Source organism: Somniosus microcephalus, chromosome 17 (genome assembly GCF_052327205.1).
Source record: "Somniosus microcephalus isolate GS21.2 chromosome 17, FLI_Smic_1.0, whole genome shotgun sequence".
Taxonomy (NCBI): Eukaryota; Metazoa; Chordata; class Chondrichthyes; order Squaliformes; family Somniosidae; genus Somniosus; species Somniosus microcephalus.
Window position 1 is genome coordinate 7,068,164 of NC_141003.1, and position 13,823 is coordinate 7,081,986.

The window sequence follows — 13,823 nt, forward strand, 5'->3', positions numbered from 1 at the left end:
CCCTCAGTACTGCCCCTCCGACAGTGCAGCACTCCCTCAGTACTGCCCCTCCAACAGTGCAGCACTCCCTCAGTACTGCCCCTCCGACAGTGCAGTGCTCCCTCAGTACTGCCCCTCCAACAGTGCAGCACTACCTCAGTACTGACCCTCTGACAGTGCAGCACTCCCTCAGCACTGACCCTTCGACAGTGCAGCACTACCTCAGTACTGCCCCTCCGACAGTGCAGCACTCCCTCAGTACTGCCCCTCCGACAGTGCAGCACTCCCTCAGTACTGCCCCTCCGACAGTGCAGCACTTCCTCAGTACTGCACCTCCGACAGTGCAGCACTCCCTCAGTACTGCCCCTCCGACAGTGCAGCACTCCCTCAGCACTGACCCTTCGACAGTGCAGCACTACCTCAGTACTGCACCTCCGACAGTGCAGCACTCCCTCAGTACTGCCCCTCCGACAGTGCAGCACTCCCTCAGTACTGCCCCTCCGACAGTGCAGTGCTCCCTCAGTACTGCCCCTCCGACAGTGCAGTGCTCCCTCAGTGCTGCCCCTCTGACAGTGCAGCACTCCCTCAGCACTGACCCTTCGACAGTGCAGCACTACCTCAGTACTGACCCTCCGACAGTGCGGCGCTCCCTCAGTACTGCCCCTCCGACAGTGCGGCGCTCCCTCAGTATTGTCCTTCCGACAGTACAGCGCTCCCTCAGTATTGTCCCTCCGACAGAGCAGCGCTCCCTCAGTACTGCCCCTCCGACAGGGCAGCGTTCCCTCAGTACTGACCCTTCGACAGTGTTGCGTTCCCTCAGTACTGCCGCTTTGAGAGTACAGCGCTCCCTCAGTATTGTCCCTCCGAGAGTGCAGCGCTCCCTCAGTATTGTCCCTCCGACAGTGTGGCGCTCCCTCAGTACTGACTCTCCGACAGTGCGGCGCTCCCTCAGTACTGCCCCTCCGACAGGGCAGCGCTCCCTCAGTACTGATCCTCCGACAGTGCAGCGTTCTCTCAGTACTGACCCTCCGACATTGCAGCGCTCCCTCAGTACTGCCCCTCCGACAGGGCAGCGCTCCCTCAGTACTGCCCCTCCGACAGTGCAGTGCTCCCTCAGTACTGCCCCTCCGACAGGGCAGCACTCCCTCAGTACTGATCCTCCAACAGTGCAGCGTTCCCTCAGTACTGATCCTCCGACAGTGCAGTGCTCCCTCAGTACTGCCCCTCCGATAGGGTAGCACTCCCTTAGTACTGACCCTCCGACAGTGCAGCGTTCCCTCAGTACTGATCCTCCGACAGTGCAGCGTTCCCTCAGTACTGACCCTCTGATAGTGCAGCGCTCCCTCAGTACTGACCCTCCGACAGTGCAGCGCTCCCTCAGTACTGCCCCTCCGACAGGGCAGCGCTCCCTCAGTACTGCCCCTCCGACAGTGCAGCACTCCCTCAGCACTGACCCTTCGACAGTGCAGCACTTCCTCAGTACTGCACCTCCGACAGTGCAGCACTCCCTCAGTACTGCCCCTCCGACAGTGCAGCACTCCCTCAGTACTGCCCCCCGACAGTGCAGTGCTCCCTCAGTACTGCCCCTCCGACAGTGCAGTGCTCCCTCAGTGCTGCCCCTCTGACAGTGCAGCACTCCCTCAGCACTGACCCTTCGACAGTGCAGCACTACCTCAGTACTGACCTTCCGACAGTGCGGCGCTCCCTCAGTACTGCCCCTCCGACAGTGCGGCACTCCCTCAGTATTGTCCTTCCGACAGTACAGCGCTCCCTCAGTATTGTCCCTCCGACAGGGCAGCGCTCCCTCAGTACTGCCCCTCCGACAGGGCAGCGTTCCCTCAGTACTGACCCTTCGACAGTGTTGCGTTCCCTCAGTACTGCCGCTTTGAGAGTACAGCGCTCCCTCAGTATTGTCCCTCCGAGAGTGCAGCGCTCCCTCAGTATTGTCCCTCCGACAGTGTGGCGCTCCCTCAGTACTGACTCTCCGACAGTGCGGCGCTCCCTCAGTACTGCCCCTCCGACAGGGCAGCGCTCCCTCAGTACTGCCCCTCCGACAGGGCAGCGCTCCCTCAGTACTGCCCCTCCGACAGGGCAGCGCTCCCTCAGTACTGATCCTCCGACAGTGCAGCGCGCCCTCAGTACTGATCCTCCGACAATGCAGCGTTCCCTCAGTACTGACCCTCCGACAGTGCAGTGCTCCCTCAGTACTGCCCCTCCGACAGGGCAGCACTCCCTCAGTACTGATCCTCCAACAGTGCAGCGTTCCCTCAGTACTGATCCTCCGACAGTGCAGTGCTCCCTCAGTACTGCCCCTCCGATAGGGTAGCACTCCCTTAGTACTGACCCTCCGACAGTGCAGCGTTCCCTCAGTACTGATCCTCCGACAGTGCAGCGTTCCCTCAGTACTGACCCTCCGATAGTGCAGCGCTCCCTCAGTACTGACCCTCCGACAGTGCAGCGCTCCCTCAGTACTGCCCCTCCGACAGGGCAGCGCTCCCTCAGTACTGCCCCTCCGACAGGGCAGCGCTCCCTCAGTACTGATCCTCCGACAGGGCAGCGCTCCCTCAGTACTGATCCTCCGACAGTGCAGCACTCCCTCAGTACTGACCCTCCGACATTGCAGCGCTCCCTCAGTACTGCCCCTCCGACAGGGCAGCGTTCCCTCAGTACTGATCCTCCGACAGTGCAGCGTTCCCTCAGTACTGATCCTCCGACAGTGCAGCGTTCCCTCAGTACTGACCCTCCGATAGTGCAGCGCTCCCTCAGTACTGACCCTCCGACAGTGCAGCGCTCCCTCAGTACTGCCCCTCCGACAGGGCAGCGCTCCCTCAGTACTGCCCCTCCGACAGGGCAGCGCTCCCTCAGTACTGATCCTCCGACAGGGCAGCGCTCCCTCAGTACTGATCCTCCGACAGTGCAGCACTCCCTCAGTACTGACCCTCCGACATTGCAGCGCTCCCTCAGTACTGCCCCTCCGACAGGGCAGCGTTCCCTCAGTACTGATCCTCCGACAGTGCAGCGTTCCCTCAGTACTGATCCTCCGACAGTGCAGCACTCCCTCAGTATTGACCTTCTGATTGATTCCTTGATGTCGTTCGCAGGCTGTGCTGCGGAAATTCTGCACCTCTGCCATTGACTGTGAAACTTTTAATGTACACAGTAAGGGGCCAAGAAACTTAAATCACTACCTTCCATGCTCAAAAAAATGAAAAGGAAATTGTGTTCCAGGAAGAGTCGGTGTGAGTTTGCACGAGGGTCACCAGGGTTGGGCACCTTGACTTGCACTTCATCGAGGCCGAGCAAAGTTCCGCGAGGAAATAGAGTCATAGAGTTATAGGGGGAGAAATTCAGTTGTTAGCGCCACTCGTTAGCGCCTTAAGAGGGCGATAAGTGGGGCGCTAACCAACTAGCGCCCGGGCGCGGTGATACCTGCGCCTCTCGCGAAAGTGAGTGGACATTTTACGGCGGCACTAAACAATACCGCCCGCTCTCCTGCGCACACAGATCTTGACGTCATTCGAGAGTGCAACGCCCTTGGGGTGCCCCGGACCGGAAATTCAGTGGCGCCCCCCTCCTTTCCGCCTGTCGCTACCAACGACAGGTTGACTGGAACGCTTCCCAGTCACTGTGGGGCTGGCGGGGCGCTATTTAAAGGGGGCTCTTCCTGTTTTCTGTGTGGTAGCCATTTTTGGATCACTCGTTCTGAGAGAGAGAGAGAGATTTGCAGAGCGACAAAGAGACTTCTGCATTGAGTCAACGCTGTCTGAGGTAGTTTTGGCTTCTGACCATAACTTTGTAGTTGCTTTGCTTTTTCACCGGCATAACTTTGATTGCCCACATATTATGGGGGCTGCAATGGATGGGAATGTCGTGCTCCTCCATCACATTGAGAGGGCACAGAGACGCAGAGAGAGAGTGGCAATCATGGCCAGACGGAGGAGGGCCAACAGGTGTCGGTACAGGAGACTTTACCCTCCCAGGGTTTTTCGCCAACAATTCTCATACATCAATGGCCCAGAAATTCGGGTCGGGGGCTTCCCGCGGGTGTAAGCCCCCGACCTGCACTTAACTAGCACGCCGGCCGTTGAGCTGTGGGCCCGCGTGGGATTCCAATCCTGGGCCTGCTCCAACTGCCGACGCGCAGTGCTTGCGTATCCCAGGGGCGCAGTTAGTTCGATGCGTCCCCTGGGATCACGTGGGCCATGGGGAGCCAATCAGAGCAGGAAATGCTCCATTCATAAGATTGACAGGAAGAGCTGTCAAGACTTATAAATACTACGGGCCCAAAACATCACTAAATCTTCAAATAATTTTTTTTTTTTAAATCACATTTTTTAAATATACTATAAAGTCCTTGAAATAACTATTTTAAACAATAATTTAATTTTTTGAATATTATTATTTTATTTTCTAACGGGGTTAAAAATAAACTTACCTTGCTTTAAAGTATTTAAAAATAATAAACCTGTGGAAAAAATGTTTTAATTTTAATTAATTCACCACTTACCTTGTAAAAAGCAGGCCTTACGCCTGCTTTTTAAATGTCTAACTCCTGCAGACTTACCCTCCTGGAGAAACCTGTAAAAAAACCTAAGTTCGATGCGCACGCGCAGCCTCTACTGCGCACGCGTTTGAACTCTGAACCCCTTCTTTCAGGGGAACGGAAGTGCCGGTTTCCCGCGCATGCGCAGTGCATGCAGGAAACTGGCACTTCCATTGGGCTTACGGGTGAGTACCCCGTGCGTACTCACCCGTGGAGACCCGAATTTCTGGGTCAGTGGGGGATCACGTGATGAACAGCGTGACGTCATCACGTTTTAACTGCGCTGCTAAAGCAACCACACTCTGTACAGTTAAACAGCATAAATAAAAGTACAGACTCAGACTGTAGCTAACATGTTGTTAAAGGAATTATGTACAAACGATCTGAGTCCTTTGGTGGCTCCGCCACATGCGCCCCCCCAGAATTGTCTTTAACAGCAAAAGTGAGACACCGAGGAGGCCTGACAAGCCTGTCCGAGCGACTTCGGTAACCTGGCGGAGGAAGCTGATGGACGGTGGTTGAGCTGGCGGGCGGTTGTGGTTGAGCTGGCGCGGCGAGCGTGGTTGAGTTGGCGGGCGGCTTTGGTTGATCTGACACGGTGGCTGTGGGCGGTCGGCCACGTTTCGGCGGTTGAGCGACGACGACTGGGCGGTTCAGGTCCAGGTGAGCCGGCTTCAATCGGTCCACCGAAATGTAATCCGGTTTTCCTCCTATGTCGACCGAAAAGGATTTGTCTCCTGATTCGATGACGCGGAAAGGACCAGTGTAAGGGGGCTTGAGCGGATCCCGGTGAGCGTCGTGGCGGATAAATACATACTCAGCATTCTTCAGCTCCGCTGGCATGTGGGAGTTCTGTAAGCCGTGATTTGATGTAGGCACCGGAGCGAAGCATCTGGCCACTTCCTGGTGGCTGATGAGTTGCTGGGAGGCGGACCATGGCTCTGTGGGAGAAGGGAGGAAATCCCCTGGTACTCTGAGCGGCTGGCCATAGGCGAGTTCGGCTGAGGACGATTGCAGGTCTTCTTTGGGCGCCGTACGGAGACCCAAAAGGACCCATGGAAGTCTGTCCACCCATCCTGCACCTTGAAGACTGGCCCGAAGGGCGGCTTTAAGCCTTGCCATGGAAGGAGTGCAGCGAAGATTCACCAGGCTGATACCTGGGATGGCAGGAATGACGTATGAGGAGAGATTGTGTCGATTGGGTTTATACTCACTGGAGTTTAGAAGATTGAGCGGGGATCTCATCGAAACCTATAAAATTCTGTCAGGCCTGGACAGACTAGATGCAGGAAGGATGTTTCTGATGGCCGGGGAGTCCAGAACCAGGGGTCATAGTCTAAGGATAAGGGGTAAGCCATTTAGGACTGAAATGAGGAGGAATTTCTTCACCCAGAGAGTGGCGAACCTGTGGAATTCTCTGCCACAGAGGGCGGTGGAGGCCAGTTCATTAAATATATTCAAGAAAGAGTTAGATATATTTCTTAAGGCTAAAGGGATCAAGGGATATGGGGAGAAGGCAGGGACAGGGTACTGAATTTGGATGATCAGCCATGATCTCATTGAATGGCGGAGCAGGCTCGAAGGGCCGAATGGCCTACTCCTGCTCCTATCTTCTATGTTTCTATGTTTTCTATGACCTGTGGAATCGCTCGCAAAGGCCGTTCGCCTGTGGATGATAGGCGGTGGTGCGATGAAGTTTGGTGCCGAGCCCGAGCTACAGCGTTCCAAAGCTCCGAGGAAAATTGTGGCCCACGGTCGGAAGAGATGTCCACTGGTACCCCGAAACGGGCAACCCAACAGGAGATGAAAGCTCTAGCGACGTCTGCCGACGTGGTGGAAACCAAAGGAATTGCCTCTGGCCACCTAGTGGTGCGGTCCACCATGGTGAGGAGATGCGTATAACCATGAGAAGGCGGAAGCGGCCCCACAAGGTCCACATGCACGTGGTCGAAACGACGCTCCGGAACAGCGAACGTAGCCACTGGAGCTTTAACATGACGCTGGACCTTGGCCTTCTGGCAGACTACGCAGGTGTTGGCCCAGTCACGGACATCGAGGTGCATACCCTTCCAGACGAACTTCGCCGACATAAGCCGTTGTGAAGCCTTCATCCCAGGGTGCGACAACCTGTGTGTGGCATCAAACACCTTCCAGCGCCATGCGACTGGCACGATAGGTCGGGGAACGCCCATGGAGACGTCGCAAAGGAGCGTGGCGCCTGCGGCCTGGAAACTGACATCGGTCACTTGGAAACTAGAGGGGATGGTTCTGTATGATTGGACCTCTGAGTCCGAGGCCTGATCTGCAGCCATGAGGGCGTAGTCGATCCCCAGGTGAACCGCGTGGACCGTCGCACGGGAAAGGCAATCTGCCACCAGGTTTTCCTTACCAGACACACGTTGAATGTCCGTGGTAAATTCAGAAATAAACGTCAGGTGATGTTGTTGACGAGCGGACCAAGCTTCGGCGGTCTTGGCCATGGCGAACGTTAGAGGCTTGTGGTCGACAAAAGCCGTGAAGGGACGTCCTTCCAATAAGAACCGGAAATGGCGAATGGCTAGGAAAAGGGCCAGCAACTCCCGATCGAAGGTGCTGTATTTTTTTCATTTTTCCGTAGTTGACGGCTGAAAAATGCCAGCGGTTGCCACGTGCCGTTGACCCACTGCTCTTGCACTGCGCCAATGGCGTAGTCTGACGCGTCTGTGGTAAGGGCGATGGTGGCACCTGGAAGTGGGTGCGCCAGCATGGTTGCGTTGGCCAAAGCGCTCTTGGTTTTGACGAACGCCTGGTCCATCTCTGCCGTCCAGCTGATTGGATCCTTACCGGACTTGCCCTTGAGGGCCCCGTACAAGGGTTGCATAAGCTGAGCCGCCTTAGGGAGGAATCGGTGCTAGACGTTGACCATCCCCAGGAACTCTTGCAGGGCCTTGACGGTTGGCGGGCGCGGGAAAGAGGTAACAGCTTCCACCTTCGTCAGTAAGGGGACGGCGCCGTCTGATGTTATGCGGTGTCCCAAGAAATCGATCTGCTGCAGGCCGAACTGGCACTTTGATGATTAAGCCGTGCTGGCTGAGGCGTGTAAAGAGGGTACGCAAATGGGAGATGTGCTCTTCCTTGCTAGCACTGGCGATGAGAATGTCGTCAAGGTAGACGAAGATGAAGCTTAGGTCTCGGAGCACGGAGTCCATTAAACGCTGAAAAGCCTGTGCCGCGTTCTTCAAGCCAAACGGCACCCGCAGGAACGCAAAAAGGCCGAAAGGGGTGATGACTGCGGTTTTCGGGACATCTTCCGGGTGCACGGGAACCTGGTGATACCCCCGAACGAGGTCAACTTTAGAAAAGATAGAATTTCCCGCCAAATGGGCCGAGAAATCCTGAATATGCGGGATCGGGTACCGATCAGGAGTAGTGGCGTCGTTCAGGTGTCGGTAGTCACTGCATGGCCGCCAGCCGCCGCCCAGTTTCGGAACAATGTGGAGAGGCGAAGACCAGGGACTATTGGATCGGCGAATAATCCCAAGCCGCTCCATCGTGTCGAACTCCGCTTTCGCAGCCGTGAGCTTGCCGGGTTCGAGCCTTCTAGCCCATGCATAAACCGGGGAGCCAGTAGTGGTGATATGATGTTCAACACCATGCTTCGTGGCCGAGGAGGAGAAAGTGGGCCTTGTCAGCTCCGGAAACTCTCAGAGGAGCCGAGTGAAGTCGTCCGGAGAAGGGAAAGTGCAGGCGATAGAGCACGCCACGTTGGTACCGTGGTAGCACGGAATCGAGTGGAAGGTGGCCGCGTTGATCAACCGGCAGTGCCGGACATCGACGAGGAGGCAGTTGGCACACAGAAAATCTGCCCCTAGGATGGCCTGCAAGACTGTGGCCATGACGAATTCCCAATAGAAGCGCTGACCGCCGAAACAGACTTGGACCCACCGCTTTCGGAAAGTTCGAATTGCTGCGCCATTAGCCGCCACGAGGGAAAAACCGTGGTTCCCAGCTTGCACATCGAGATTCGACGCAGGTAGAATGCTACACTGCGCCCCGGTGTCACAAAGGAAACGTCGACCCGATAGAGAATCGGTGATATAAAGAAGTTTCCCCGTAGATCCGACGGCCATCGCAACCGTGGAGCACCCGTTAGACTCGGTCCTCCTTCGCCAGGAACGCTGCAGGAGCTTTGTTGGGTTTTTTTGGGGTGAAAAACTGCAGGGGGAGCGGCAGCATCGTGCTTTCGCGCCAAAACGGGCGCGGTAGGTGCACCAGCCCGCTGCAGGAGGAGCTGGAACCGCGTCTGTGGGGGATGGGGTTACAGTGAAAATCTTATCTGCTTCGGCAGCAAGCTCGGCGCAGTCTGTAATCTTGGATCTGGCTAGGGCAGCCTGTACCTGCTCCGGCAGTTGGCAGAGGAAAAGCTCCCGGAAGAGGAAGCATTCCGGTTCGGCACCCAAAAGCGTGAGCATTTGGCTCATGAGCTCGGACGGTTTGGAGTCCCCGAGGCCAGGCATCGTGATGAACCGGCGAGCGTGCTCTGACTTCGAGAGCTCGAAGACCTGTAGCAACCGTGCCTTTATCGTATCATACTTGCTGTCAGTAGGAGGACTACCGAGGAGGCTGACGACCCGTGAGGCAGTTACGCTATCGAGGGCGGAGACCACGTAGTAATAACAGGTCTGATCCGCGACGATGTTCCTGATGGCGAACTGGGCTTCAGCCTGGATAAACCAGGCGTCTGGTGTTGTTGCTCCCAGAACTGTGGCAGTTTCAGAGTCACGGCGTTTGTGTCCATGCTGAAGATCTTCCGCGAAAACCGTTCACGAAAGTCGGGGTCACCAATGTAGGAACGCAGGTTCCTAACTAAAGACTGAGTTCTACTCAGGCGATCAACAAAATGAACTTTAATGAAACAAACAGGTTTTAACAAGAAACTGCAGGATAACATCGAATGTAGGTCTGCTCTCTCTGGAGGCTCCACGAGGACTGCCCCTGCAGTCCTGGGGCTGACGTCATGACGTCATCACGTTTTCCCGCCAGTGGGGGATCACGTGATGAACGGCGTGACATCATCACGTTTAACCGCGCTGTTAAAGCAACCACACTCTGTACAGTTAAACAGCATAAATAAAGGTACAGACTCAGACTGTAGCTAACATGTTGTTAAAGGAATTATGTACAAACGATCTGAGTCCTTTGGCGGCTCCGCCACAAGCCACCACAAAACACACATTCCAAACAAAATTCATAAATTTATCAAATTCAAATCAAAAGACAAAGTCAATTAATCAACCTGTGCATTCCTTTAGTGCCTGTCTTCCATGTGCCTTTGCCTGTCCTAGTGCTCCTACGCAGTGCTACCCCACTGACTGCAGCATGACTGCTGGAAGGCTGCTGACTTTCAGTGGGGGAGACTGCAGATGGCCTAGAAGGCCCGGCTGTAGACTGCACCACCTCGGCATGGGCTGCAGCAGTCTGGGCTGGCTGACGGGCAGCGGTAAGGGTACTGACAGAGAGGCAGTGGTGGGAGGACGACTACTGTCACCTTGAGAGAGACAGCAGGTTCACGCTCCACGGATCCACTGCCTAGCGCCACGTCGTGAGGGGGGGGACGCCACTACCCCTGTGGTGGCTCTCAGCAATCCTAGCCATCTGTTGGGGGACAGATTGCTGGCCTGCTGTCACACCCTGCGAGCCCCTTTCCACACTGGTAAACCCAGCGACGATGGCAGCAGTCTGAGCTTCCACTGCAGCACTGAGACGTTGGGTCGCTTCCACCTGTGCTGCAATGGAAGCTGCGACATCGCCGATCACACCCACAGCATATTTGGGTCCACAAGGTCTCCCCTGCAGCTGCCCATCACTTCCATCCTGGAAATCACAGGCTCCAAGCTCCGTGCAAAGCCCCGTGCAATATTGGAGCCAGACTTCTCCATGCTCTCTGGCAGGCTTGCCATTGCATGAAGCATTTCCGTGTGCATGCCATCACCCTTCTTCTGAAGGCCGCCCCAATCGAGGTCATCATCTGAGTCCTGTGCAGCAGATCTCATGTGTGACCTCGCCCTCCGGGGAGCTGGCGCCCGAGCTACCCTTTCCCCCTGGCCTGGCTGCATCCCACTTCTGCCCGGTGACTCACCATGTGCAGATCCCGCCTCTATATTACCCTCTAAGGTCCGTGCAGTGCCATTATCTGAGCTGGGTGCCTGGGATTGTCAAATGCTGTGATGGTGCCTCTTCTTCTCCATTAGTGTGTTCCTCATGTTCAGAGACAGGCTGTGCTGGTGGCACTTCTTGGGTATCTGAAAGCAGAAAGGCACAAGGGTCGGGTTGTGGTGAGGGGAGGGGAGGGAGAGCAAAATATCCATGCATACACCATCAGCAGCTCGTAAGTGAGCAGAGATTGTGGGATGTGGGGGAAGTGGGATGTGAGAAGGATTAGGTATGAGCATACCCTCATCATCAGCAATGCTTTTAACTTCTCCGCTGTGATGGCCCCTCCAATTATTTGCAACACTGATTCCTCCAGGTCGGTTAGATTCTGAATCCTCGCTTGGCTGCCTCCCATCTGCTGCTGCTCACATCTGTTATGCGCCACCTTGGCCTGCAAGAGAAAGGGAAGTGTGTGAGTGAGTGTGGTGCAATGTGTTTGAGTGATGTGCCTGCCATGGGCAAATAGCTGTCAGTGTGTGTGAGGTGTGGGTGTGAGTGTTTCAGCAGTGGTAAGTGTGTGAGGGTGAGGTATGAGTCGTGATTGCTAGAGATTGTTGGTAGGTGAGTGTTGGGGGTGTAGTGCATTGAGCAGTGTGTCAGGCTAGTGGTGCAGATGGTGGGATATGGCAATTGCTGAAGCCTTCACTCACCTTGACCAGCTGTGTGAGGTCATTAAACTTTCTGCGGCACTGGATCCGGGTCCTGGGGACACACTCGTCACTGAGACTCCCAGATCCTTCTGCTGATTACCTTTGGAGGCCTCTTGCCCCCATGCGAGTATAGGACATCCTGTCGACGTTGGACCCCAGGACCAGGGCCTCCAGTGCGGCATCTGAGAAACATCTCACCCTTTCTCTAGGGTGTTGAGCCGTGGCTTCTTCTCAGCTGCCAATGAGGTGCTTCTGCAACAAAGCACCTCCCCTTTAAGTAGTGGAGAGAGCCGAGGCCAAACTTTATTGGCCAGCAGACTACCCCCGATATTCGCTGCCTACACCACTTAGAACGGGCACAGGCAAATAGTGCTGGGTGGTGCCCCCCGCAAATAGTGCTGGGTGGTGCCCCCCGCAAATAGTGCTGGGCGGTGCCCCCCGCAAATAGTGCTGGGCGGTGCCCCCCGCCCCTTTTCAGGCCTTATCCAATTCCTAGGCCCATGTGTTTATAAAGATAAAGTTACAGAGCTTAGTTGGAATTTAGCAATCCTCTTACATTATTCGTTTAACACTTACTCGCCCGATAAGAAAACGCTTCCTTGACCAAATGGTGTGAAACTGGCCAGTAAAATGGGCTGTAGCGCTGAATCACTGAAGACGTTGGTGTAGAATGCTCCTGCACAGGATAGACCAGAGTGACTGCGGCACACGGCAATATTGCCTGAAGGGTAACTGCACATTAAGTCAAGGATTAATTCACAGAGAACAGTTTCATTGAGAGGGTTATTGCTCCCAACCTAGAATGTGTTCAAAATGCTGCAAATACCTGGTTAGCCAACACCCTCACCCCACCCTCCCCTCCCCCGCACCCACCTCCTCCCCCTCACCCACACCCTCCCCCTCCCCCGCACCCACCTCCTCCCCCCCCCCTCCCCCGCACCCACCTCCTCACCCACACCCTCCTCCTCACCCTCACCCTCCTCACCCTCACCCAACTCCTCACCCACACCCTCCTCCTCACCCACACCCTCCTCCTCACCCTCACCCTCCTCACCCTCACCCAACTCCTCACCCACACCCTCCTCCTCACCCTCACCCTCCTCACCCTCACCCAACTCCTCACCCACACCCTCCTCCTCAACCCACCCTCACCCTCACCCTCCCCTGCACCCTCCTCCTCAACCTGCCCACACCCTCCCCCTCCCCCTCCCCCACCTCCTCCCCTCCCCCACCTCCTCCCCCTCCCCCTCCCCCCTCACCCACCTCCTCCCCCTCCCCCTCCCCCGCACCCACCTCCTCACCCACACCCTCCTCCTCACCCTCACCCTCCTCACCCTCACCCAACTCCTCACCCACACCCTCCTCCTCACCCACACCCTCCTCCTCACCCTCACCCTCCTCACCCTCACCCAACTCCTCACCCACACCCTCCTCCTCACCCTCACCCTCCCCCTCCCCATCCCCATCACCTGCTTATTTTTAACTGCCCACCTGCCCAGGCAGGTAGTGTTAGAATCGACCCCCTAATCTCCAATTCCTGACTGACTTCATCTTTTTTACCCTTTCTAACCTTCGAGATGTCACAATCACAGAATCACAGAAACCCCACAGTGCAGATAGAGGCCATTTTGGCCCATCGAGCCTGCACCGACACATATCCCACCCGATCCCCGTAACCCCACGTATTTAATCCCCCTAACACTAAGGGTCAATTTATCATAGCCAATCAACCTAACTCGCACATCTTTGGACTGTGGGAGGAAACCGGAGCACCCGGAGGAAACCCACGCAAACACAGGGAGAATGTGCAAACTCCTGTCCTGTACTATGAGCCTTTATCTTAAAATAGTGACGGGGTTGAGGGTCCAAACTCATTTTGCGTGGGTCCCTTGCAGTAAACGGGCACAGGGAGGGAGAGGGAGGAGCTTCAGCTCAGCAGCATAGGTTGGATCTGAGCCCAGGTTTATTGGTGGCCAATACGGCCATTCACTGTGCATTTTCAAACACAAGATACAGCCCAGTGTTGCTGAATGACACCGAAATACGATGACATCAGTGTATCAAGGATACTAAATGATGGCCGATCCATCATTTAATGCATAATGTAGTTTATGTAATGCAGGGTTCTCCACTTTCATGATTGGGATTTGAGGCTTTCCATCCTTTAGAGTAAACACCTCTGGCGCTGGGAGGCGCTTCCTGAACTTGGACATGGGTTCAGTCCTGGCCTCTTCATAATGTAGGAGAATAACCGGCTTGTCAAATCCATATTTCACCAGATTCATTCTTTGTGATTTTCTGAATGGAAAATAATTGTACATATTTTTTGAATAACGCAATTTTAAATGAGGCCCATAACTTATGATTCACTTTATAAACTATAGCCACCTACACTGTTGCTACATTACTGGAGTTTGGTGCAGGGGAAGGAACCTGTGTCTCTGTGTCCCTTACCCTAG

At 55.4% G+C, this 13,823-nt stretch overlaps 1 protein-coding gene across 1 annotated transcript in view; it reads right to left on the reverse strand.

Annotated features, from left to right (window-relative positions):
* LOC147105476 (uncharacterized) overlaps positions 1-13,823 on the reverse strand; it is a 225,548-nt gene that overhangs the window by 138,444 nt on the left and 73,281 nt on the right. The window contains exons 8-9 of the mRNA XM_086009876.1: positions 13,435-13,662; positions 11,941-12,096 (exon numbers count right to left, since the gene is read on the reverse strand). Coding sequence (XP_085866002.1) covers positions 11,941-12,096; positions 13,435-13,662 — 384 coding nt within the window. The remainder of the gene's footprint in view (positions 1-11,940; positions 12,097-13,434; positions 13,663-13,823) is intronic.